The sequence below is a fragment of the Mustela nivalis genome (genome assembly GCF_964662115.1).
Source record: "Mustela nivalis genome assembly, chromosome: 17".
Taxonomy (NCBI): Eukaryota; Metazoa; Chordata; class Mammalia; order Carnivora; family Mustelidae; genus Mustela; species Mustela nivalis.
This window is the reverse complement of record NC_139036.1, coordinates 44,459,279-44,482,991: the sequence shown is the minus strand read 5'-3', so window position 1 is coordinate 44,482,991 and position 23,713 is coordinate 44,459,279. Positions and strand designations below refer to the sequence as shown.

The window sequence follows — 23,713 nt, the reverse complement described above, 5'->3', positions numbered from 1 at the left end:
GGCCCCCTCACCTCAGCCCAACCTGGTGTCTCCTGCCCTCACTGATTTCCTCTCTCCCGGCCTTGCCTTCTTTCAGAGTTTCCTGGGTTGAGACAGCGCAACTTCATACTTCTGGTCTAGACCTGCGCTGTCCAACAGGGTGGCCACTGGCCACATGTGGCTCTTGAAATGTGGCTAGTCTAGACTGACAGGTGTTCTAAGTCTGGAATACACTCCTGCTTTCTAAACCTTAGCACCAAAGACAAACAAACAAACAAACAAACAAAAAAACCCATGCAATATTTCAGTGATCATTTTATGTTGATTACATATTGAAATGAGAATATTTTGGTTATATTTAATTTGGTACATTGTATTAATGCTAACTTTACCTGTTTCTCTTTTTAATGGGGTTACTAGATAATTTATTTTTTTATTTTTTAAAGATTTTATTTATTTATTTGACAGAGATCACAAGTAGGCAGAGAGGCAGGCAGAGAGAGAGGAAGGGAAGCAGGCCCCCTGCTGAGCAGAGAGCCCGATGTGGGACTCGATCCCAGGACCCTGAGATCATGACCTGAGCCGAAGGCAGCGGCTTAACCCACTGAGCCACCCAGGCACCCGGTTACTAGATAATTTAAAGATGCACATGTAGCTTGCCTCTGTGGGCTGCGCACTTAATTCTTTTGGACAAACCCGTTTAGGCACTAGGATGAGCCATAATGATTTAGAATCATTCCTTCACCTCAGCAAACACATTCGGAGCACCTGCACAGCGCAGGATGAACTTTGTGACCCCAGCTGTCCATCGTGGCCACATTCAACTCAGGAGGACACTGAGGAAACCCACACGTAGACATGGGAACTGAAATCTGGACCCACGATCCATCTAGAAATCCTGAACAGGCGAGCGCTGGGTTAGGGAGGTGCGACAGAGGCAGCCTGGGATGGTGATCCTGTTAAAGGATCTGGGAGCAGACTATATCAAAAACATATACCTGGGAATTCTTACAATAGTGGCCTTCACAGCACCTTCGAATTTCTGGTTCCACTCCACACTCTTGGGGAAATATTTTCTGCCAGACATGTTCTGTGACATGTTCTGAAGCCAAAGCAAGTATTTTTTCAGATGATCTGTTTGGACCGGATCTGGTGTTCCAGTCCAGTTCCACCCCATTCTGTGTTCCATTCTAGCCCTGGGCAGAGCGGCCATGGGAGAGGCGTGCTGGCATCGGAGGGCAGCCCCGTGGCAGAGGGCTGAGGCCACCTCCCTGGTATTCCCACTGCCCCCCCAGTGCCCACTCTGCTCTACAGCCTCCCGCTCCTCTGGGTGCTCACCCAGGTAACTCCTGGGGCTCCGGGCTGTGACCTGAGGCTGAGAAGCAGGTGTCAAGAGTGACTGTGCCCTGACCTTCACGAGTCACCTGTGATAAGCCTCACCCATGCCCTCTGACAGAAGCCACATTTTTCATCCCCTGAAGCCTCAGCTGTGTGACCCATCAGAGTCTGAAGGTCAGGACAGAGGGAGGAGCGAGGAGGGAGTGGGCATGAGGAAGGAGAGTGGAGAGGGGGCACCCAGCGCATACGGGGCAAGCCTAGACCACAGGCAGCCAACGACTGTGAGTTGCAGAAGGGCTCCGGCTGAGCAGACCAGGAACCCAGGCCGCCCTGAGTCCTGCTCTCTCTGCATGTGTACTGGGGTGGTCCCGGGAGACCCCCCATTTGGGAATGGGGCTACGTTACCCAGCTACCGGCTGCTCTTTCTCTCCAGGTGCTTGAACGCTGCTTTTTCTTGCTCCCATTCTCTCTCCCTTCCCTGGCTTTCATTCTCTGCCCCCACCTCTTACCTTCTATTTCCCCTGAACCTGCCTGGCTTCGAAAGCCAGAGACCTCCAGGCCCCAAGCCTCTGAAGGGGAAGATGGGAGGGGCTCGGAGCCTTGGCGGGGCTCGGAGCCTTGGCAGAGCTCAGTCCCTTGCTGCCCCAGGCACAGAGAGGACAAACAGCAAATTTTCCGCAGGCCAGAGAGCAGGTGCCCGGGGACCAGACTAGCGGTTTTAACCGGCTTTCTGAAACCTCTTGGGTGGTGAGGAGGGGCTTCTCTGGCTTTAACCATAAAATGGAAGTTGGGGGACACCTGGGTGGCTCAGTTGGTTGAGCAGCTGCCTTCGGCTCAGGTCATGATCCCAGGGTCCTGGGATCGAGTCCCACATCGGGCTCCTTGCTCGGCGGGGATCCTGCTTCTCCCTCTGCCTCTGCCTGCCTCTTTGTCTGTCTGTGCTCGCTCGCTCTCTCTCCCTCTGTCTCTGACAAATAAATAAATAAAATCTTAAAAAAAAAAAAATGGAAGTTGGGTCTCCTGGCTTTGAGAAAGATGCTTCCTATCACCTCCCCTTCTGCTTTGCCCCAGCCAGGGGAAGGCAGCTCTCTTCGCTGGGAGAGCCGAGGAAGCGGAAGGGCTGGCTCTCCACCCATCGTCGCTTATTTCCCCGGCCAGGAATGGAAAAGTACATCACTTCCTCCCAGACTCCCAGCGCCTGGTCCTGGGTGCTCCCTTCCCCCCTCCAGCGCTGCAGACATCGTGTTTCCTCCAGGGCCAGGGAGGATGGGGAAGGGTCCCGAGTCACAGCGCCGTCATTTACAGAAAGGAGAGACCGCACGTTGGTGTGAGCTCCATGGAAGCCCCAGGACATGATCTTTAATTGATGTCCCTGTCCCTGCCTCCCCGCCCCGAGCCCCAGATGACATATTTACAGGATGCTGTATGGAGCCATTTCCAGGCCCAGGCCAGTGCAGCCTCCCCTCCTCCCGGAGCGCTGCCTGGGTGGGGCGGGAGGATGCAGACAGCTGGGAGCCGGGGGACTGGTCACAGGAAGTCCCGAGCCCTCCACATCCTCACGCCCGCCCCCACGCGTGTGCGCGCACAGGCCTGTCTGCACGTGCAGAGGTATTCACACTTGTGCGGAGATGTGGATCCAAATGCTTGTGCCAGGGGTACCACCGGCTGTGTGCCCGTGCATCAGCGGAGAACGCCTTAGAGAACCGCGGCAGCAGCGCCCAAGCCAGCCCTTCCCCTCCTGCCCCCCTGCTCCAGTGTGTGGGACTGGAGGAGCCGGACTGGCCAGGGGGCGCCCCACCCACCCCCTTCTCTTGGGCAGTGCCAGCTGGAGCTCAGTATCGAGGACTCCACTGTAGCCGCATCCGGCCACCCAGAAGGGTGTCAATGGGTCTCAGTCCCGTTTGCCCTGAGGGGTGGTGCAGATAAACAGGGAACCATTTCCTCTTCAAAGAGGCCCCAGAAACAGAGGGACTGGATGAAACAGGCAGTTCAAAGTCCCTGGGGGGTCCAGAAACCCCTGCTGAGTCTGGAAGGGGTATTCCTGGGGAGAGGGGCTCCGCTCATTTGTGGCTTTCATCCATAAGGTAGCTTGACCCTCATCTTGCCCTTGCCAGCTGGTTTGTAAGCAGTAGAGCCGAGGCGCCACTGTCCCATGGGTCATGGGGAAGGCCAAGGGCGGGTCTGAGGACTCCCGCCCTGGCCTCAGCCTGTCTGTCAGGCTCAGCTGCAGTGGGGATCAGAGGATGTTAGGGGGAGAACAACTGTAAACTTACTACTCAGCCCTGGAATGGGGGTAAGGAGCAGAATGGTTTTGACAGGGCCTTGAGGACTTTTCTAGAAGCTGAAGATCAGATAGGAAACCTGCCTTTTTTCTTACCTCCTCTTGTACATCACAGGCAAAACCCCTAACCCTCCAGTCACTGGGCCACCCCTGGCCTTTCCTCCTTGGGAGAGTCCTCTCTGGGAAGATGGCCCAGCCTGGGACCCCTAGGCCATGCTGGGGGGCACCTAAACCCTGAGTCTGCCCCAGAATCAACCTTCTTGAAAGGGGGGTAGGTGCTATTTTATATCAGGGTCTAGATTTTCTAGACCCCAAATACATGCATCCTGCCAGGGATAGCAGGATGGTCATTTTGAAATTGAAGACAATCTGGGACGTGTGGTCGTTGTGCCCATAACCGAGGCCTTGGGCACAGAACAGGCAGCTTTGGTTTGAATCAGCACTCATTCTTTTCTCCAAGCTCGGTAGGGCTGGGCCACAGGGCACGGGCCCTGCCCTTGCCTGGCTTGGGGTCGGCTATGTTCGATGAGAGGATTCCAGGTGGGATCATCCCCGGGGAGGGCCCCGGGGGATGGCTATGTCTCAGTTCCTCCGGTCCCTCCCACACAAATGTCAAAATATCCCCACAATCTCCCTTGCCCCAGCACCCCCAAAGTTACATTCATCAGTTAAGATTCAGTTTAAAAAAAAAAAAAATGTAGATGTCAGCCCCTTCCCCCTAAGTCCCAGAGAGCTAAAAACCCTGGTCCCAGCTGCCTGGTTTTGAGGAGGGGCCGTCCCAGGCCCTGCCCACGGGGTGGGGTGGGGGGGATCCCTCTTGCTGTGGCAATCAGTGATGATGAAAGCTACATTCACACAGGGAGAGTTGGTGTGCGAGGCCAAAGCCGCATGAGGTGGGGTGGTGGACCGTGACGGAAATGCCCCAGGCCCCCCCGGTCCACCCTGGTGGAGTGAAGGGCAGGGAGGGCCACAGCCCCCCACAACACCCTCCCCCCGCCCCACACCGTGGGGCCAGGAGTTGAAGGGCTTGGGCCCGGAAGACATTTGCATGGTGCCTCCCTCCATGGCTGGGCAGGGGGCAGCCTCGTGGTTCAGGGCGGAGAGACGGTGGGCGCCAGGCTCGGAGGGAGGGGGGTGGCACTTAGGCCCCTCCGGACCTGGAATGGAGAGGGGGCATCAGGGGAGGAGGTGAGGCAGGGCCCAGAGGGAGAGCCCCTGAGCCGGGGCCCTGGGAGGTCAGTGCTGGGCCCTAGAGGCAGCAAGTCCCAGGCTGGCCAGGGAGGGGATCTGGTGGGAGTTCAGACAGCGGTGACATGGAAGACAAAACAGATGGGACGCAGAGGTAGGCTCCCCTCCCGGGAGAACGGGGCTTCGGGGGACACAGCTCCAGGGCCCACGGGGACAGTGGTGGTCTGGCAATAGGAAGGGCAGGAGGAAATGGACCAAGGCCTGGGAGGGCAGGTGGGCGGGAGGAAGGGGCACGGGCAGGCTGAGGACTTTCTTCCCGGAGCGGGGCGGGGCTCTCCCACCCCTGTAGTGACAGCAGTGACAGCAGGGGTGGGGGAATCAGCCCCCAGCTCCCCATCAACAGAATGTGAGGTGACGAATGAGATGGAGGAAGACAGGGACAGCGGGAGGGATGACGTGGCCGGCGTCACACTGCCCCCTGCTGGGTCGGGTCGTACCTTCCCCGGCGGATGTTTCTTCAAGGAGCCAAGGAGAGGACAGGCAGAGAGAAAAAGGAAAAGGAGCCACGGGTGACGACCGTGCCCTTCTCTCAGGGAGGGCCTTCCTGGCTCCCATGAGACCCCTGGCCCCAAATATGGGCCAGGGTCCCCAGGACCGGCTCACTAATGGCAGGCCTAGGGAGAGATGCCTGGGTTTGAGTCCTGACTTGGCAGGTCCCTCCTCTGCACAGTGAAGGCATTAGACCAGCTTCAGGGCCCCAGACCCAGATGCCCACAGACCACTGTGGGCCAGGTGGGGCCTAGGGACGGAGGACACACCCTGTTCCCACCAGCCCCTACTAGGCTCCTCTCCACTGTGCTGGGATGCACTGAGGCCCAGTCTTCTCCTTTTGCAAGAGAAGCTGGGAAGATTGTTAATGTAAAATGTTTTGGTGTTTTTGGTTGTTTGCTTTTTTTTTTTTTAAATGTCTTGGAATTGTGAGCAAAACAAGACTATGTGCCTGGCTCGGACCATGATATGTGAGCTCTGGCTTAGCTAACTTCTCAGGGAGGCCCCTCAGCTCCAACAGTCTGGGGTTCTGATACCCCCCAAAACACCAAAGGATGGGGGGTGCACGTGCATGTGTGTGCATGTGTGTCTCTTACTTAAATCCCCAGCCCGTGCCTCCCAGGACGATGGCTGCGACCAGGACAGCCCCTGCGATGGAGCCGATGATGATGTTGGTGCCGCTGGGACCTGGGGAGGAAGGTAGAGCTCGGTTGGCAGGAACAGGCATGCAGAAAGGGAGAGACAGAGCCCCACCCAGGCCGGCTCCAGCCTCACCCTTGTATCTCTCTGTCTCCCCTGTCGGGGGGGATGTGGGCAGGGGGTTGTGAATGCTGCAGTCTTTGCCTGTCCAGTCTGGCTGACAGATGCACTTGCCTTCGTTGCTGCAGACCTAGGGTTGGGCCAGTAGAGGTGAGCGGTAGAGTGGGGGCTGTCCCCTCTCGGGAGCACCTCCCACCACCCCTGGCCTCCAGGCACCCACCCCATGGTGGGAGCAGATCCTGCGCTCCCCGCTGCCAGGGCAGGTGCTGAAGTTGAAGGCCGAGGCTGGTAGGCACCGATGATCCAGGCACAGCATGTTGGGCCCGCAGGCTGTGCCATCTTCCACATAACTCAGGTCAGAGCCATCAGCCAGCTGTACATGGCCCCCCCTGGGGAACCGGCATAGCCAGCTTCAGCTCTTGCGCCCACCCCCATCATGGCTGCAAGCTGCCCCTCCCCAGGCATGGTCTCAGTCCATACCTGCAGTCCAGCTCCTTGCCCTGGTGGTAGAAGGTAACACTGTTGATGTCTCCCCCTAGATCCCCCAGCCGAGGAGCTCCAGAGATGTTGACGCAGAGGAGGAAGCCACAGAGCACATCCCTGTTGGGGCAGCGTGAAGACAGTGGAGCCCCAAGTCTGACCTCTGACCCAACTGCTACTACTACTACTGAACTTGAATCCGCCCTCTCCCCACCATCTGAATTTTCCTATATTCTCCGCTGGGACTCCTAGGCTTGTCCTAGAACCTGCTGTCCCAACTCTGAAAACAAAAACCAAAAAACAAAACCCTCTTGGGTCCCAGAGCTGGGGAGGCCAACCAGGAGCCTTGGCAACTCACTGTTTATTGCACTGGACCCAGCCTGACCCCTTGCGCCCACAGTTCCCACGCTCTGTCCCTTCCACGTTCAGCTTCTCATAGCAGAAGCGATCAGCAGCCGCTGTAAGAAGATGATGCCAGGTGTCACCCACTCACCCCAGAACCCACCCCAGGACCTCAGGCCTGCACCCCCAGCACTCTGGCCTGACCCCCAATCCAGCTGGGTCACTGAGATCCTGAGAGCCACACACTTGGTAGAGGTTATTTACCAGAACTTACCCCTCCCCAGCCTCTTGATTCTGGGTCCTCCAGTGTCTCCTCTCCCATACCCCTAGCCAAAGACTCACCATGGCCCCAAAGGGCTTGGCACTGCCGATCCCGAGTTTTGCAGCGACCTCCATAGCAGCGGCCCTAAGGTGCAAACAAGAGACAAGGGACTGAGACATTGAGTGGTCAGAATGGATAGAAGTCAAAAGACTGTTATTGAGCCAGAGGTCCAGAAGAGGAGGGGCCCCGTTATACCTGTTCATGATCGCAGTAGTAACCGTCCAGCTTGTGCAAGTTAGGAGGACACTGTGGACAGAGGGGCTGGTCTGAGCAGAGCAGCCCCAGAACTGAGAGTTGAAGATGAAGGGTTGTTAAATGCCCTCTCATGGGGCTCATAGTAGTAGAGGGCTCTTCCAAGTTAAGGGCAAGAGGTCTGGCTCAGAACTCAGACCACACAGGTTGGCAAGTCCCGTAGCCTCTCCAATCTCCCTGTTTCCCGTAACTACTTCACAGGGCTGGGAGAACTTAATGCCACATATTGAGGACTTAAGGGATGTTAACTAATAATATCTTACGCTCTGATCTTGAGTGCACACCAACCCCGTTCCAGGCCCTTAGAACCCCAGCCAGACTATTCTGATTTAATGACGTTAGGAGCAAAATCAGGAGGCATGAAGAACTCGTTTCACAGGCGAGGAAAATGAGGCTGACCAGCGGCGGCGACGCCAGCAGCAGAGCGGAGGGGCGCAGATAACAAAAGCCCCGAGGAGCCAAACCTATAAGGATCGGGGTTGCCTCGCCCGGGGACCCGCAGGGCGGCTGGGCTGGACGGACCTGGCTGGAGTCCCCGGTGCAGGTCTCCGCGATGTCGCACTCGTTCACGGCCTCTCGACAGGACACACCCCGCGGCTCGTACTGGGAAGGGGATGCTTCGCAGCTAAGCCCAGAACCGCGGACTCCGCGCCTGCCTTCCCCGAGGCCCGCCCCTGAAGCCTCGCCCCTGAAGCCCCGCCCCTCCTAAGGCCTGGGCACTCAGCTCCTCCTCTCCTCGCCCCCAGGCCGGCCCACGGTCCCGCCCTTCCCACCGCCACAGTGTGGGTGCCCCGCCCCGTTTCTCATAGCCCCGCCTTCAACAGGCCCTTGGGGGCGTACGCCCCGCCCTCCTCCCTCTCCATTGGCGCTTCCTTCGCCTCAAGTCCGGCCCCTACATGTGCCCCGCCTCCAGCGGCTCCTCCTCCCTAAGTCCCGCTCCTTATCGGAATGTCCGCCCCCAGGCCTCAAGGTACCGCCTCCATCCCACCCCGGCGGTGGGTGTCCCTCACCTTGCAGCGGCGACAGCAGAGTCCGTCGCTGCACATGGCGTCGTGAGTCAGGGTGCATTTCTTGCAGCAGTTCCCGCCCGCCCGGCTGCACTCCTGAGGGATGCGGGGACAAGGGGAGGGAGGTGGTTAAGCCTCGACCTTCCTCACCCAGACCTTCTCGAGCGCGCCCCGGTCCGGCACCTGGCGCCGCACCCGTCTCTCACCTGCACCGAGCCACAGTCGCACTCCTCTCCCGCCTCCACGAAGCCGTTCCCACACTCAGGCGGGTCCAAGAGCTGGACGGGGAAGCGGTGTCGGGAGTCTGGCCGGGACCTTGCCCAAGCCTCACTCCCACATCGCCGCCCTGGGGCTGGTACCTTGAGGGGCTTGTTGAAGAGGCAGCTCCCGCCTCCCTCCTGCAGAAACTGGTTGTACTCGTCGATGCTGCAGCGCGAAAACTTGCGAGGCAGGTAGAACCTGGGCAAGAGTCAGGGGACCGAGCTGCTGAGCCCCGCCGCTCTCGCCCCTTCTTAAGACTGGGGATGGGGTGCACGGGGGTACTCGGTGACCATCTCGAGGAGGCTGAGGATCTATGTGCCCGGCAACAGTACGATCAGCCTCCTGCCTGCCCATCAAGCGGAAGTGGACAGGGGCGGTGCTCCTGTCCCCTTCCCGAAGCCTCAGGACAGCTCAGAATTGGAGGTTGGAGAGCTGAGGGGAGAAGGTGCCTCCACGTGAGGCTCTGGCGGCTCCCAGTGGCCACAGCGCACACTACAGGCTGCCAGTTTCTGTGTGGGGGGCGCGGCGGGGCGGGGCGGGGCGGGGCGGGGAGGGTGGGGATGGACACTGTGGGTCTCCCTGGGCAGGGTCCTCAGAAAACTGGGCCCAACAGCTAGGCCTCTTGAGGCCACTGGGTCCAAGACTGCTGACCAGTGCTCCCTGTGGTTCTCCCTCGCCCAAGACCCTGCCCTCGACTGTCCCCAAGAACTCACCCCGTGTCTTCCATGATGCAGCCCAGCCAGTTGTCCGGACATTTGCAGTCCCCTGAGAGGGAGCAGATGGGTGTTAGGGAGGGTGGAGGGCTACGCCTGTCCCACAGACACCCTCTTCACTTCTAAGGTTGCTGGGAGTGGGTCTGGGCTGGTCGTGGGGCCGCACGGGGTCTCCTTTGATACCTGCTGAGCTCCGGTGTTTATTCCACATCATGCCCAGGTTCTGCCCCAGCGTCTGGGCCAAGGTCACTGCCATGGCGCCCATGTTGTCATACTTGGGGTGAGGAAGATGGAGCACAGAGATATCTGCATCCCTCGTGCCCTTCAAAGCCCCTCTCCCTTTGGCTCCCACCCCCACCCCAGCCATGCCCTGCAGCTCTCACCTCGTTCACACCCCCACCCCTGGACAGGGAGCAGATGCCCCCCACGTAGGCAGCCCCGCTACTGGCGCTCTGGAAAGTCCTGCCCCTGGAAGGGAGAGGGTTGTCAGGAGAACCCCATGCCCTGCCCACAGTGTCTTCCCTGGGCTGAGAGGGGCAGACTGCGGAGCCTCCGGCACTACAGCCCTCCCTCGGGGAGGGGAGCCCATCCTCATGAGGCAAACCCCTTCCTCTCTTTGGGTTTGTTTGCCCAGGAGCCACGTGAGAGGCTCCTATGAGATCATCTCTAATGACAAGGACCTTCTATCAGATTTTTTTTTTCTTCTATCTGAGCACTGAGTCCCTGAGGAAGGGATGCTGGGGCAGTTTGAAAGGAGAAGAGGGGACCAAAGGGGAGATGATAGGCAGAGGAAGATCAGTGGGGACTGGAAAAAGACGCATCAGCTTGAGATACAGGGGGAGATGTCCAGCCTGTGGCAAGTGGCTGGGGGGCTGGTGCAAGGTGAGCCCAGTTCCCAGACCCTGCAGGAGCCCCGGCACAGAGCGAGCAAACAGCAGAGGCTGGCGGGACCCGGGTGGCGTGGGGGGACTCACGAGAAGAGATGGGTGGCATCACTGGGCTCAGGGAGGCCCTCCCGCCGATAGACCATGAGCCGGGCTAGGGTCTCCAGGAGGTCATCCTGCACCTGGATCTTGTCCCCATCTGCCCACGTTTCCATGGCAACCAGCACGATGCGAGTATTGAGCTGCTCCTTGTACATCTGGGCCCCGAGGGAAGAGGAGGAGGGTCGGGGCACAGGGCTGGAGGAGGGCCTCAGTCTGTCTCTCCAAGAAGTGGGAATCAGGGGCTGCTAGGGCCCTCCAGAGCTCACCCCAAGCATGTGTGCAGCGGGGCGCTGGCAAGGGAGGGGAGGGAAGGGAAGGGGGGGTGGCTCACCACATCTGCCAGGTTCACAACGGACTTGGCAAAGTTGCTGGTGAGGACCACCGACTGGCGCATCTGCTCAAACTGGGAGGAAAGAGAGTGGGCGCAGGGCCAGGGTACTTCTGGCCCCCCTCCCCGAGTTGCCCCTAGGCTGAGAACTTACCAGCTGGTGGTCGTTGACCACGATCAGCTCCACATACTTGGTCTCACTGTGCACAGTAGGGTGGCCCCGGCGGACCTGGGCGGTGGGTGGGCACTTGGGATCAGTCCCCTCCATGCCTGGCATGGAGGCCAAGCCATGGGCAGACTCAGGGGTGCTGAACTTCAGTCAGGGATAATGCTAGTCCCCTCAGTGGTGGGGGTCCCCACCCCACCCCCAGCCTTGGTAAGAGGGCAGGCAGCCTCAGTTTGTCTGTAATTCAGGCGGGTGTAGACACAGCCATTAGGAAATGGGGTGGGGGGCTTCCTCTCAGGCATGGTACCCTGGCCCCCGGCCACGCTGGTCTGAGCCCTCCTTTGCCCCCGTCATGGATGGGGTGTCCTTCTGCTCTGGACCACAGCCTGGGGTCTCTGCAGCCCGAGGTCTGTGCGGGCCCCCGTACCTGCCTTTTCCTTCTCAGCCTCGGCCGGTTCACAGGAGCAGAATGAGCAGGGGCAGCAAATAGGCAGCCTGGGGGGAGGGGACCGGTGAGGGGGGCACACCCGGCCCCCTCCCCAGCCCCACTTTCCCTCCCTTACCTGGTTCCCTGCATCCGAGAGGGGCTGGGAGGAGAGGGGTCCGGTAAATGAGGTGGGGAAGGGGTCCCTGAAATGAGGGGGAATTAATTCTTGGGGGGGCCGACCAGGTCTGCTACTGAACCCAAATGGGGGACAGCTCCAGCCCTTCCCCCCCGCCCCATCCCAGGGTGACCCAGAACTGGCCAGAGCTCCCATGTCGGATCTGATCTCCCAGATGCTCAGATTCCGGGGTCAAGACCTGGGGGCGCCCTGAGAGATAGGGGCAAAGGACACTGGAGCCTGATGGGAGGTTACTTGGGGGACAGAGGGGACATTGGAGCTGAGGGCACAGAGGGAGGGAACCAGAGCTGGGGTGACTGAGGAGGGCAGTAAGGCTGAGGTTACCAAGGGAGGAGGCGCGACAGCCTTTGGGACAAGCCATGGGGATGCGCAAGTGCGTAGCTGGGGTGTCAGGGGGGACCGTGAGGGGCTCACCTGGGGGGGTTCCTGAGACCTGGACATCTCACGGGGCTCCACAATGTAGGTGAAGTTCCCATCAGAGAAGACCCCACTGCAGAGAGAGGCGCAGGTCCCCACCGTGCATCCCCAGGGCCAGGGAGGAAGGCTCTTCCCTTCCCCCGCTCCTGCCCTCTCCCTGCCCATACTCACTGCAGCCCCTGGCAGGTGGAGAGGGCGGCAAAGGAGTGGGGGTTCCCTCGGAGCTTCCCCTGGTAGTAGCAGTGGTCCCCGGCCCCCTGGGGGAGCAGCAGAACATGAACAGACATGAAGGCAGGAGGAGGGCTGAGGGTCCCCGCAACCGCTCGGTGTGGGCGGGGTGCGGGTGGCCGTGGTCTCGGGGTGCCCCCTCGGATCGGGAGCCTGGTCCTATTCTGGATGCACTCCTAGTTTGCTCTTTCACCTGGGCCGGTGCCTAGTCTCTGGGCCCCCTTCCCTCCCCTACAAGATGAGGAAGTTGGGCTACATCAAGTGGTTCTCAGCATTTGTGGGGTTCATCAATTCCTCTGAAAAGAAGAGCTAGCACTCTGCCCAGGCACTGTCCTGAGCACTCACCAACGAGCGCCCCGAATTTATGAGAGCTGTGGGCTCAGCCCCAACACTCACACAAGGGCACACATGGCGTGGTTCACAGACACCACAGCCTCTGCGGACTGCCCCCAGACACGGTCTGTGGCTGAGCAACCATAAGCACCATGTGTCCTCGGGGCCGGGGCGCTCGGGTCAGAGGGGACAAGTACCCCCTCCCTGCTCCTGAAGAATTACTTGTGCTCCAGTTACTGAGCTGGCTGGTGTGTGTGTGTGGGGGGGGAGGTGGCTATTTATAGACACTCATTCATCTTTGCTCAAGCCCCTGGGCCTCTGGGGCTGGGACCCTGGTGTCCCAGGCAGCCAGGACTTCCCAAGGCCTTGGTGCTTAGTAAGAAGTGCATTTCCCCAACTGCCACCTCTGACAAAGGTCTGGGCAGGGAGCAGGGAGGGTCCTTGAAAGCCTCGGAGTCAGGCAGAGAGGCCGGCTGGGAGTCGGCGCTGCAGTGGGAACTGGGTGAAGGGAGCTCAGGCTCCACACTGTTCAACAAGCTGCTTGGACTCCAACCCTGGGGGCCACAGATCACCTGTCCCTTCATTCCACCTCCCCTGGCCCCTTCCAAAGGCACTCACGGTGTTGTGCTGGGTTGTTCCCTCCCGGCTAAAATGACGTTCCACATATTGCGAGGAGAGGAGGTGACTGAAACAGACAGAAGGGGGGCAGGAGGAAGCAGGGGGTCCATGCTGGGGGCCGGGTCAGTTTTGGGCCCCACCCCAGCTCCGATCTAGGTCCCTTGACCCGGCCTTGTCCCCATCTCCTCACCCACCCAGGTCAAGGCCATGTCTTGCCCCCCCCCCCCGCCCGCCTGCTGCCCTTCCTTCTAGGCTCAAGGCCACACTCACTGGTTCAGCTCCAGGTCCAGGGTGAAGTTTGAGTTGAAGGCTGGGATGACGAAACTCACTTGGGCCAGGTGGACAGGCTGGGGGTTGGGGGACGGTAGAGGGGAGTCAACCCAGGGAACCTCAGAACAAGTTGTTGCGCTGGGGAGGGGATGGCCCAGCCCAGCCGCTAAGGGAACCATTGATTTGGCGAGAAAGAGCTTATCTTCCTCTGACCCCTGTTTCCTTCCTGGGGGCAGGGGCAGGTGTATGCATCCCAGGGCACAGCCCACCCTCAGCCAGGGCACGGTGAGCAGCATGGGAAGTGGGTGCCAGGCCATCCTCTCTGGTGTAGGAGCCCCCCAGGGCCGGTCTATCTGCGCAGCAGGGATGGAAAGCAGTTCAGCCCGCCCACTGCTTAGGTCAGGCCCTCCCCGCTGTTGGCAGGGCCAGCTCTGCTCTCACTTCAGGGAGCCCCCAGAAGTACCATGGAAAAGGGGCAAACTGGAGATGGGGTGCAGGGTGACCCCCGGACCCTGTAGACCGGGCTCCTCTCTCCTGCCTCCGGGGCCCAGCCTCCATTTATGGAGAAAGCTCGGACTTTGCAGACAGGGTGGTGTGGGTTAGAATTGGAAGCTGGAGCGGATGCCATCCTGTCAGGAGGAAAGAACTTGGCTCCTCTACCCCCAAGTCCATTGCCCTCTGCCTTGCCCAAAGCAGCTCATCTTTAATATTTCAATCCCATGGTTAATTTTTAAACACGGAAGTTTTCCTGATAAATTTTTCAAAGGGGCCTTTGCAGTGGGGCTGGGAGGCTCCAGGTTGTCATGGCGACGTACCAGGTCTGAGCAAGATGGCTGCCCTACCCGGTCTGGGCACCCAGCTTCCACGGGGAGTGGGGACTCCAGGCCTGAAGCTCATGTGCCTGGAGTAACAGTGACCTTAAGAGAAGAAGGGGCAGAGGAGTCTGAGCTCAGGGGATAAGGGGGGGGCTCCCCACTCCAGGTCTCATCACAAAAGACCCAGGGAAACGTATCAAGGTCCTGAGAAGGACTAGAGCCTTCTCCACACCCCTATTCATTTCAGAAGACTGAAACCCAGACCCCCACCACTGGGCTGTGCAGGTGTGAGGCTTTTGTCTGCTGCCTTTCTCCTGGGCTGCAGGACAGAAGGGAGCCCCAAGGTCACAAAATCTCATAGCCTGTGCTAGTTGGCTTTCTTATCAACCACCTAGATTTCTCGTTTTTATTAAGTGCTATCATGTGCCAGGCACTGTTCAAAATACAAGTATTATCATATTTGATCCTCACCACAAGCCAGGGGGACAGATGTTCCTGCTACCCTCCTCTGGCAGATGGAGGACAGAGGACAGAGGACAGAAGGACAGAGAGCCTAACTAACTTGCCCAAACTCACACAGCTAAGAAGTGGTAGAGCTGGGACTCAAGCCTGCAGAATCAGCTTCCAAGGCCTTCTCACCCGAAAGGTGAAGCAAGATGAAAATGGCCCAGTGTCCATGAGAGGCCCTAAGAGAGGGGGGCTGAGGTGGGGTGAAGGGTCAGAGCTCGGGTAGGCAGCCCTCTGAGCTCCAAGGACACTGACTCACCCCATCCCAGGCCGACTGAGCTCAAAGCTCTATCCCAAGCCCCCAGAGCGTCGATCAGACTTGAAATAGAACGTCAAGGACAAGGAGTCACTGCTTTCCTCTTCCTGCCCTGGTCTGAACCATCTCTGCTTTCTCCCTGCCCCTGGGCCTGGACTACCCTTCCCCTTCCCACCCCATGCCCTTGGCTTGCACTGTCCCTGCCCTCCCTCTCCTGTCCTCTCCTGGGCCTGGTCTATCTCTGCCTTCCCCACCCATCCCCGCCGGGTCTACCTCTGCCCTCCCCTGCCCTCAGGTCTGTACCCATTTGTTCTTTCTGCTCCCCACCCCAGCTCATAAGTGCCCATCTCTGCCCGTACTGATCCCCCAGAGGAGCAGCCCGTCCTGAGCCCCTCTCTCAGACCGTACTGCTTCAGAGATGATCCAGCAGCCTCCCTGGGCCTCAGGTTTTCCCACTGAAAATGGTACGATGAGCCCAGAGAGACGCAAGGCTGTGAAGCAGGCTTGGGTGGTGAGGGTCATCCCGGGCCAGGAGAAATCTGGCAGCATCGGCCCTCGTGCTAGCAGAATGTCCACCACTCAGGAAGTCAGTAAGCTCACCCCTACAGCCTCCCCGATCTCTGGGGAAAGCCCAGACTGTTGGAAGAGCAGACACAAGGTCCTTCCTGTCCCCACCACCTCCCACAGCCTCATTCTTCCTCACCTGCGAAAGCCGACCCTGGGTGGGGCTGCCCCTTCCCCAGCAGGACCCAGGGCCCAGGCCAGATAAGGGCACCAGCTGCTGCTGGGGCTGGGGGCTGGGCGCGACAGGAGGCAGGCCCAGGGAGGGCTGGGGAGCCACCAAAGGTGCTGGAGGAAGGGGAGGGAATTCAGAAGGCTGGGGCGGAGGCTCTTCCTGGCATCAGACTCCTAAGACCCCCACCCACACCCCTCACCTGAGGGCCTGAGATCTAGCAGAGCCAAACCACTCCTTGCTTGGTCCGCCTCCTGCCCCTGACCTGCCCCTGACCTCTCCCATTATCCCTCAGTTCCTCCCCTGGGAGCCCCTCCTGTCCCCTGCCTCCCGCCCGCCCTCCTCCGTGCCCAGCTCAGCGCTGCTGGTGACCGGCCAGCCGGGCCTCGACCCCGTGCCCTGCTCTTACCTCTTGCTCCCCGGCCATCCGGCTCTCACGTGCCCTGGCTCATTGGATCTCAACCCGCCCAGGTCGCCTGGTGCTCATTTTACAAATGGGAGGCCAAGGCTCAGGGAGAGACACTTGGAGGTGACTGGCCCAGGGCCATGCTGGGGAGGTGTGGGGTCAGATCTCAGCCCCGGGCTGGAGTTCACATCTGCCCCGGCAGCTCGGCCACCTGGCTTCAGCGACTTTGCCCTGCCCGAGGCTATCTTGTCAACAGCCCGTCCACCCCCTAGGCATTGGCTTATGCCCCATATTGGGCTCAACCAGATTCGGGATGCAGAAGGAAGGAGGCCAAAATCCCACTGAAGTCCCAGAATCATAAATACAGACGCCAGGCCTCTACCTTATACCCCCAGAATCACAGTCTTGGGAAGGGGGAGATTGAGGACCTCGGGATTCTCAGATGCTCCAGTAAATTCGAATGTCCAAGCACTGTCCTCTAAATTGTCACCCCAAGTCCCTCCTCTGGAACCTCCATCTCTTCCCATGGCTTTCCTTCCTCCTCTCATCCACAAACCCCCCACCCCACAACACACAGAGGGCTGTGGCCCCTCTACTCCTAGGCCTTTAAGCACACACAGGGTTCTGGACATCTCTGATCACCAATTCAACTTTTCACAGAACACTCCCATTTTCTTCCCGGCCCAGGAGCTCAACACACATGTTGAATGGAAAAGCATCAGAAGGCCTGAGCCTCAGTTTCCCTACTGGTAAAAGGGGGTTGTCTTGAGGGTTAGACGGAAGCCATTCTTAACGCATTATTGTCACCAGGACTAGTAATCATAATCAGAACAGTTGAAGAACGAAGTGTAAATGTTCCAGCTGGACAGGGCTTTGAGGAACTAGATGAACCACATAGGCTGGGTCGTGGCAGATGGCAGGGGAGCCAGAGACCCAGGGACCCCACCTGGAAGATGTCCCCTCCCCACAGCAGCTGTCCTCCACGATGTGCTGGAGCTCCACTGATCAGCGGGACAGTGGGACTCCCAGACAGAGCAGCTGAACAAATTTCTGATAATGGGATTTGACCTACATTTTTGAAGACAGAGTCACTTCCTTAGAGGGTCATAAGTTCCTCTGGGGACATTCTCTGGGCAACAGAGTCCCTCTAGACAGCCAGGACGGGGGTGATCAGGCGAGGCCAAGCCCGCAGGCCAGAGTCTGGTTGGGGAGAACTCAAGACTCTTGTCTCATTGTCCCTACCCTTACCAGCACCACCTGGAGCCCGACAGGTAACCCCCAAATGCCCAGGCTTCTGTTTCAGACACCCGCCCTCATGCAGCTGCCAGCTGCCTGCACCCAGCCACGGATACTCGGGAAGAAGGGAGGCCTCACAGATGTTGAACATCTGTTCTTGCCAGATCCTAGGCAGGACACCTAACAAACATCATCGCCTCTGATCTTCCAGGCAGCTTGGCAAAATGGAGTCGACTCTTAGCCCCATTTTATGGATTAGGAATGTGGGATTCAGAAGGTAGCAGAACCAGGAGCCACCAAGGCTGCTCCCCCTGCCCCACCAAAGCCTTTTAGACCCAAGCTAACTTAGTCTCCTGCGTGAATAATCTCTTCACTCAACTTCATGGCTGGGCTCACCGCTGGGCTCAGTTCATGCCCCTTGCCTCTGCAGAGCAAGTGGGGGGCCCAGCACAAGTCTCAGGGGTGGCTTCTAGCCATCAGCTCCCCCACCCCACCCCCGGGAACCACCTCCTGCCTTCAATCCCAGGACAGAGCTGTGACCTTGGCTGCACAGACCAAGCATGGCCGTGGCCCTAGTGGGGTATGAGGGCTCCAGGCACAAGGCCCTGTGGCTCCCTGCTGAGGACTGCCATTTAGTAAGGGCTGGGGACTGAGCATTGCCAGATTGGCCCCAACCACCTACAGCAAGAAAACACAAACACTGAAACACACACCCTCCACCAGGGGCTCCGGGGGTAGCATTTTCAGTAAATGCGGGTCTGGACAGCTTTCATAGGAGCTCACCCCAGTGACTGGGGTCTCCCCTCCTCTGTCTGGCTCTGATAAGTCTGTCTCCTAGGCCTGGAGCCTGGAACCTCTCCACCCCCTATCCTGTTTGCTTCCCTACATCCTGCCCTTTTCTTGGTTCTTGGGTTTCCCTAGGGGGCAGACATGACCCACACAGCAGCTCTGGGTTGACTAGAAAAAGAGTCCCCTCAGAAACATGTAGCTGCCTGAGCCCACAGATTTCTTTCAGTCCACTTGCCTGGGCTCCCTTGTGCAGTGAACAACCAGCCCAACTGCACATGGTGACCCTGCTTGTTCTTCTGTCTCAACCTTCAGCTTTAGGCTCCCTGTGACTGCAAATTTCTGTACTTCCAGAAATTCCTCCACTTCTCTGGGCCTTAGGCCCAGCCTGCTTCCAAACTGGACAAAAGCAAGGTGTTGAGAACAGTGGTGAAGAGGGCAGAGGGTCCCCTGTGACCTCTCACTCACTCTACCCCTGAGCGGGAGGCAGGCGGGCTCAGAGTATCAACCTGGGGCATCAGCCTTGACTCAGCTACTTAAGTGCTGTGTGACCTTCCTTGTTACTTGACCTCTCTGTGCCCACCTCCCCACCTGTAAAATGGGAATAATGACAGCCCCTTCTCCTACAGCTGTGATGATCATTAAATACCTCAATATGTGGAAAGGCATAACACTGTCTGCCCCAGTAAGGGCCCAGTAAATTATCATTTCTCTCGCTTCTAATTCTTTCCCGGCTACCTTCCTCCCCTCCACACCCCCGTTCCACCCCAAACCCAGAAGCCCTCAGTACACAAAACCCTTTCCTATCACCACCTCTAGGAGGTGGATGAGGCCGAGATTAATGTTACCATCATCCCAATTTTAGGGATCAGGAAGCGAGGCCTCAGACAGGTGATGGGACCCGGCCAGAGCAGGTGAGTGCCTGAGGTCCCCCCACCCAAGTCCTGCTGGCCAGAGTGCTCCCCCAGACTTGCCACCTGATCCACAGCAAAGAGAGATCTTGCCGCTGCCCCAGCACCTCACTGGGCCCAAGGTCCCAAACCGATGCAATAATTCTGGACAGAGCCCAACGGCGCTAGGGGGCGAAACTTCCGGTGCCCCGGGACAGGGACTCAGGGCCGCTCACGCTCCACCCTCAGCCCCGGACGGTGCAAGGCCAGAAGGGCTTCAGGGAGAAATGCCGGGAGGGAGCAGAGGGCTGTAGTGTCACCTTCCAGTAAGGGGGAAAGATTCTGGACATGACTTTTTGCCTCCTTTGGCCTTCTTCCATCTTTCTGGGTGGTGTTGCCCCGGTGCCAATACAGATCCCTGGAGGCAGAATGGGGCGGTGGGAAGCACCTGGTCTTGGAGAGAAATATTCTACTGCTTGAGATCTGATGGACTCTGAGCAAGTTACTCAACCTCTCTGAGCCTCAGTTTGCTCATCTGTAAAATGGGCAGGCAAAAGTTTACCTGCCTTGCGGAGTTGTGAGAAATTCACCTCAGGGGAGACTGAGGTTCAGGTGAGGCAGGACTACGATTCCCCTAGAGAGGCTGCAGGAAGGTCCCTGGAAAGGCTCAAGGCTAGAGAGACCCCCACTGGAGGTAAGCGCTGCCCCAGAGATCCAGGAACCCTCCACTCCTACCCTCACCCCCTCAGACACCTCGTTGGCCGCATCCAGACTTGGTCACTCAGACACGCATATGCCATCCACTCACCCAGCAGAACGACACCCAAAGAGACTCCCCTATCGTCTCCAAACTCAACTTATCAAGCCCAGCTCCACCCATCCTGGTCCCCCCACACAGTCCCAGGCGCCATCGTAGCCCGGAACCACCCCCAACTCTCCATCCACGAAGGACTAGGCTGAGGGAGGCCTCCATTCTTCATCTCTACCTGCCCCCTGCCTTCGCCACTCACCTCCCTCTGACCCCACCACAACATCGCTCCATCTTCCATCTGGACCTTCCCTGAATCACCCGCCAGGGGCCCCAGCAGTCAGGCTGGGTGGTCAACTCCTAGCCAACGCAGGTGCACAGTTCTGGGGAGGAGGGGTGACCCCAAGAAAGAAAGCTGGACCAAGGACCAAACCCAGCCAGGACACCCTATCTCTGGTCTTGGGACCATCCCTGCGGCCCATCTCTCACCCCCTCCAAGGAGCCTGAGCAGACCCTGAAGGCAGCTTCCAGCCCCTTCCCTCTCACCCTTGCCCGCGGCAACCCACCCCCACCCCTGCCCAGGCCTTCCTGCCCAGGACCATTAAGTACCCCATCCCCCTCCCTGCCTTGAGTGATGGTCCATCTATTATGCATGCTGCCTTCCTGCTCCATTCCATTTCCCGCCTATCCCCCCTGCACCCCTCCCACAAACCCCTCCACCCCCCCTAAGGGCTTTTAACCAAGTACATTAGGCAGGGCCAGATGCCAGTCTGACAGATGTCTGTAATGCTAGCCTCCCTTTCCCTCCTTCCTCCCTTTGCCCAGCCCAATTTACCTCCCACCACTCCCAGCTGCCAAAACTTCCCAGGCTGTACCCCTCCTCGGGTACACCTCCTATTCCTGCCAGGCCTTTGCCATGTCGCCCTCCGCTGCCCCCGGTTGGCCTGGCTAACTTACAGCTTCCAGCTCCTGGAGAGCCGAGGCATGCTGAATGAATATTCCATCTGGGTAATTATTATTCACATGATATTAATTAATTATTAATTGCAATTAATCTCCTTCGTTCCTAACCTTCCTCTGGGAGGCAGGAGGGGCCTGGCAGCTGAAATGGACGGGGGAGGGGGCCGAGGGGGGTTGGGGAACGGGGCCGGTGGAGTTGGCATATGTGGGTGATCTTGGGGCCTCCAGCCTTTTTCCAAGGCTCCATGCTCAGCGAGGACAGCAAGAATTGACAAGTCTGTCCGTGCATGGAGGGAAACTGAGGCAGGAGCGACCTTTGAGCTTTGCCAAGAAAGCCCTCGGAGGGCGCCGTGAGGAGAAACAGGAGCCCTACTTAATCCTTGCCTGGGCTCTTAGCGGCCTCTCCCTGCCTCCTACTGCCCTGCCCAAGCCCCATTTGCTGTAGAACCACTTGCTCTGGCAGGAGGGGAGTGGGGGCGGGTAGAAGGCTGACCCAAGGCTGGACTGAGTCCTGCATTCCAGGGTCCACCAAGGGCAGGGGATCCCCATGATGATTGGAGGGGGGCCTGGAGTGAGGAGGATGCTCCCCACTAGTAGGCTCCAGCACCCATCTGGTAGGTAGCCCATTGTACAGAAGGAGAAGCTGCAGGAGCCAGCTTGGAGGGTGAGGGCAAACCCTGGCTGTGGGTGCCCTTCCTTGGGTTCCAGGCCTGCTTCAGCCCCCTGGCCTCAACACCCAGCCCCACTCACCGGGCCCCCTGGTGGCTCCTGGCGGACCCTGGTGTCCAACTGCTGCTTTCGGACCTCTCCCCCGGAGCTCTCCCCCACCAGACGGCTGGGCTCTGTGACCTCAGGGGCTCCCGGTTGCCCCAACTGGGGTGAGACTCTCCAGCGCAGAGCTCCGAAGGGACCCCGGGTCCCAAGACCTGGGGAGACAAGGCCAGAGCTGCAGGCGGATGCCCACCGAGGGGCAGGAGCCTTGGGACTGGGGTGAGTCCACCTCATCCCCCCCACGCTGGTGTGGCCCTTGGAGCCCTGGGCGGGGGGGAGGGGGGTGATCTGGGTGGGAGGACCTGCTCCCCTGCAGAGGGAAGAGCCCGATGGGGAGGGGACAGGAGCTTCCCTCCTGCCGGCCCGTCACGACTGCCCCCCCACCCCAACCCGCAGAGACCTGCAGAGTCCGCCGGCCGGCGGCAGGGGGCTGGCCGCGGTGGGGCGGGCCAGATGGGGACAGGTGGGTGCACGCGCCCTCCCTCCTCCCTGCCCCCCCCCCCCGCGCTCGGACCTGCTGTCACCCCGAGCACTGCAGGAAAATGTGGCTGCAGCAGAAAGCGCCGCAAAACCCGGGGCGGTGGTAGGGAGGGCGCCGGGGCCGGGGCCGGGGCGGCCGGGCGGGGGGCACTCACCGGGCGGTGGGAGCCGCGGCAGCAGCAGCAGCAGCAGCGCCGCGAACGCCCAGCGCCGCAGCCGCCTCATGGCTCGCTCATAATCCTCCGGCTCCGGGGGCTGCGGCTGCGAGCGGCGCGGCGCGGGCGGGAGGAGGCGCGGGCGGGAGGCGCGGCTGCGGGAGCCGCGGGCGGGGGCGCCGGCCGGGCGGGGGGCGAGGCTGGCAGCGGCGGCGGCGGCGGCGGGGCGGGCGCCCGGCTCAGCGCGCTCCGGCCGCGGCCATCCCGGCGGGGCGGCGGGCCGGGTTAAGAGCCGAGCGGCGAGCACGTGAGCCCAGGGCCCGCCCCCGCCCCCCGCGGGCCCCCCCAGCCCGGCAGGGCCGGGGCCGCCGCGACGGGAGGACAAAAGAGGCGCCGCCCGGAGACGGGCCTGCCCGTGGCTCCTCGGGGGCCCCCTCGGCAGGTGCAGGGCGGGGCGCGCCCGTCCCCATCCCGCGGCCCCCGCCCCTCGCCCCCCAGGCCACCCCTCACTGGGGGACCCTGGAGGACCTGTGGGTCGGCAGGAGAAGGGAGGCAGGGAACACGGGGACCCCGGCCTCTGACCCGGTGAGGTCCGTCTGGGGGCCCCGGAGCAGTCGAGGTGCGGGGGCGTGGCTGACCCGCTCTGGTTCGCCCCTCCAGCGCGGTACCCACGAACGGCTTTCTCTGGACCCAGCCGCGAGGGCCCGGGTAGACCGCAGGGTGGTGGAGCTGGGAAGATCGGAGGACCAGGGATGGGACTAAAGGGCTCTCTCACCCACCCACAGCAGAGCAGGTCACTGCAGAGTCCTCCCACACCCTGCCTCCAGACCCCTTTCCATCCTGCAGGCTTGTATTCCAGGCCAAAGATGTCCCTGCTTCCAGGACGGCTGCGGAGATTGCTGTCACCAGAGCCACCAGCAAGGGCTGGCCTATTGCCTCTGGGCTCCTGAATTCCTCACACAGGGCAGGCACCCCAGTTCTGTCCCCTAAATATATCAATTAGCCAGGTCATTTACATGCTGTTAGCACTCCCCATTCCTGCCCCTCCCTTGCCTTCCCAAATCTTTGAGGAGCAGAAGACACCTCTGGAGACCCCCAGCTTCCCAGCTCTGGCCAGACTAGGTTACCCTGTGTGCAAACCAACTGACCTTCCAAACTTCCTCTCTCCCTGTGCCCTCCAGCTCAGCTCAAGGGCTCCGGAGTAAGTTGGGTCCCCATACTGGAGGATGGGGTCTCTGATCTCTGCTAGGAATTCCAAGAACCAGAGACCTGAGATGGATGGGGAGTGGTAGGGGATGTACACGGCTGGTGAGGTCTCACCATGACCTTGTGCCCAAGGCCAGAGCATCCTGGAACCCACACTGGGCTGAGGGGTGGGAGTGGAGGCAGGGAACCCCATCCTGGGTCCTCTGCCTCCTTAGGGACTCAGGGACTCTGCCAGGGACGGGGGAGCTATCTCTGGCTCGTGACAGCTCCCCCCACCCCAGCTCTATTTTGGGCCCAGGAGAGGTGAGAAGGCAATTTCCTGGG

At 59.9% G+C, this 23,713-nt stretch overlaps 1 protein-coding gene across 3 annotated transcripts; it reads right to left on the bottom strand.

Moving 5' to 3' along the window:
• Nucleotides 1-4,640: 4,640 nt before the first annotated feature.
• ADAM11 (ADAM metallopeptidase domain 11) lies at nucleotides 4,641-22,328 on the bottom strand (the record flags this gene model as incomplete). 3 transcript variants are annotated; one of them, XM_082706340.1, is made up of 27 exons in its annotated part: nucleotides 22,184-22,325; nucleotides 21,528-21,703; nucleotides 13,441-13,517; nucleotides 13,171-13,237; nucleotides 12,163-12,248; nucleotides 11,989-12,064; nucleotides 11,515-11,581; nucleotides 11,379-11,446; nucleotides 10,940-11,014; nucleotides 10,789-10,860; nucleotides 10,446-10,612; nucleotides 9,855-9,939; nucleotides 9,655-9,745; nucleotides 9,472-9,523; nucleotides 8,857-8,956; nucleotides 8,704-8,775; nucleotides 8,501-8,593; nucleotides 8,013-8,093; nucleotides 7,434-7,484; nucleotides 7,259-7,322; nucleotides 6,933-7,032; nucleotides 6,575-6,694; nucleotides 6,315-6,483; nucleotides 6,110-6,224; nucleotides 5,932-6,022; nucleotides 5,284-5,301; nucleotides 4,641-4,755 (listed from the first exon to the last, which is right to left on the bottom strand). In XM_082706340.1, the coding sequence occupies exons 1-27, from the start codon at nucleotides 22,251-22,253 to the stop codon at nucleotides 4,740-4,742; spliced, it is 2,319 nt and encodes a 772-aa protein (XP_082562466.1). In that variant the 5' UTR covers nucleotides 22,254-22,325. The 3 variants fall into 3 exon arrangements, with proteins under 3 accessions (XP_082562466.1, XP_082562465.1, XP_082562467.1); XM_082706339.1 differs by lacking the exon at nucleotides 4,641-4,755 and having other exon boundaries at nucleotides 5,072-5,301; nucleotides 22,184-22,328; XM_082706341.1 differs by lacking the exons at nucleotides 4,641-4,755; nucleotides 5,284-5,301; nucleotides 12,163-12,248; ... (2 more) ...; nucleotides 21,528-21,703; nucleotides 22,184-22,325 and having other exon boundaries at nucleotides 5,928-6,022; nucleotides 11,383-11,446.
• Nucleotides 22,329-23,713: the final 1,385 nt, after the last annotated feature.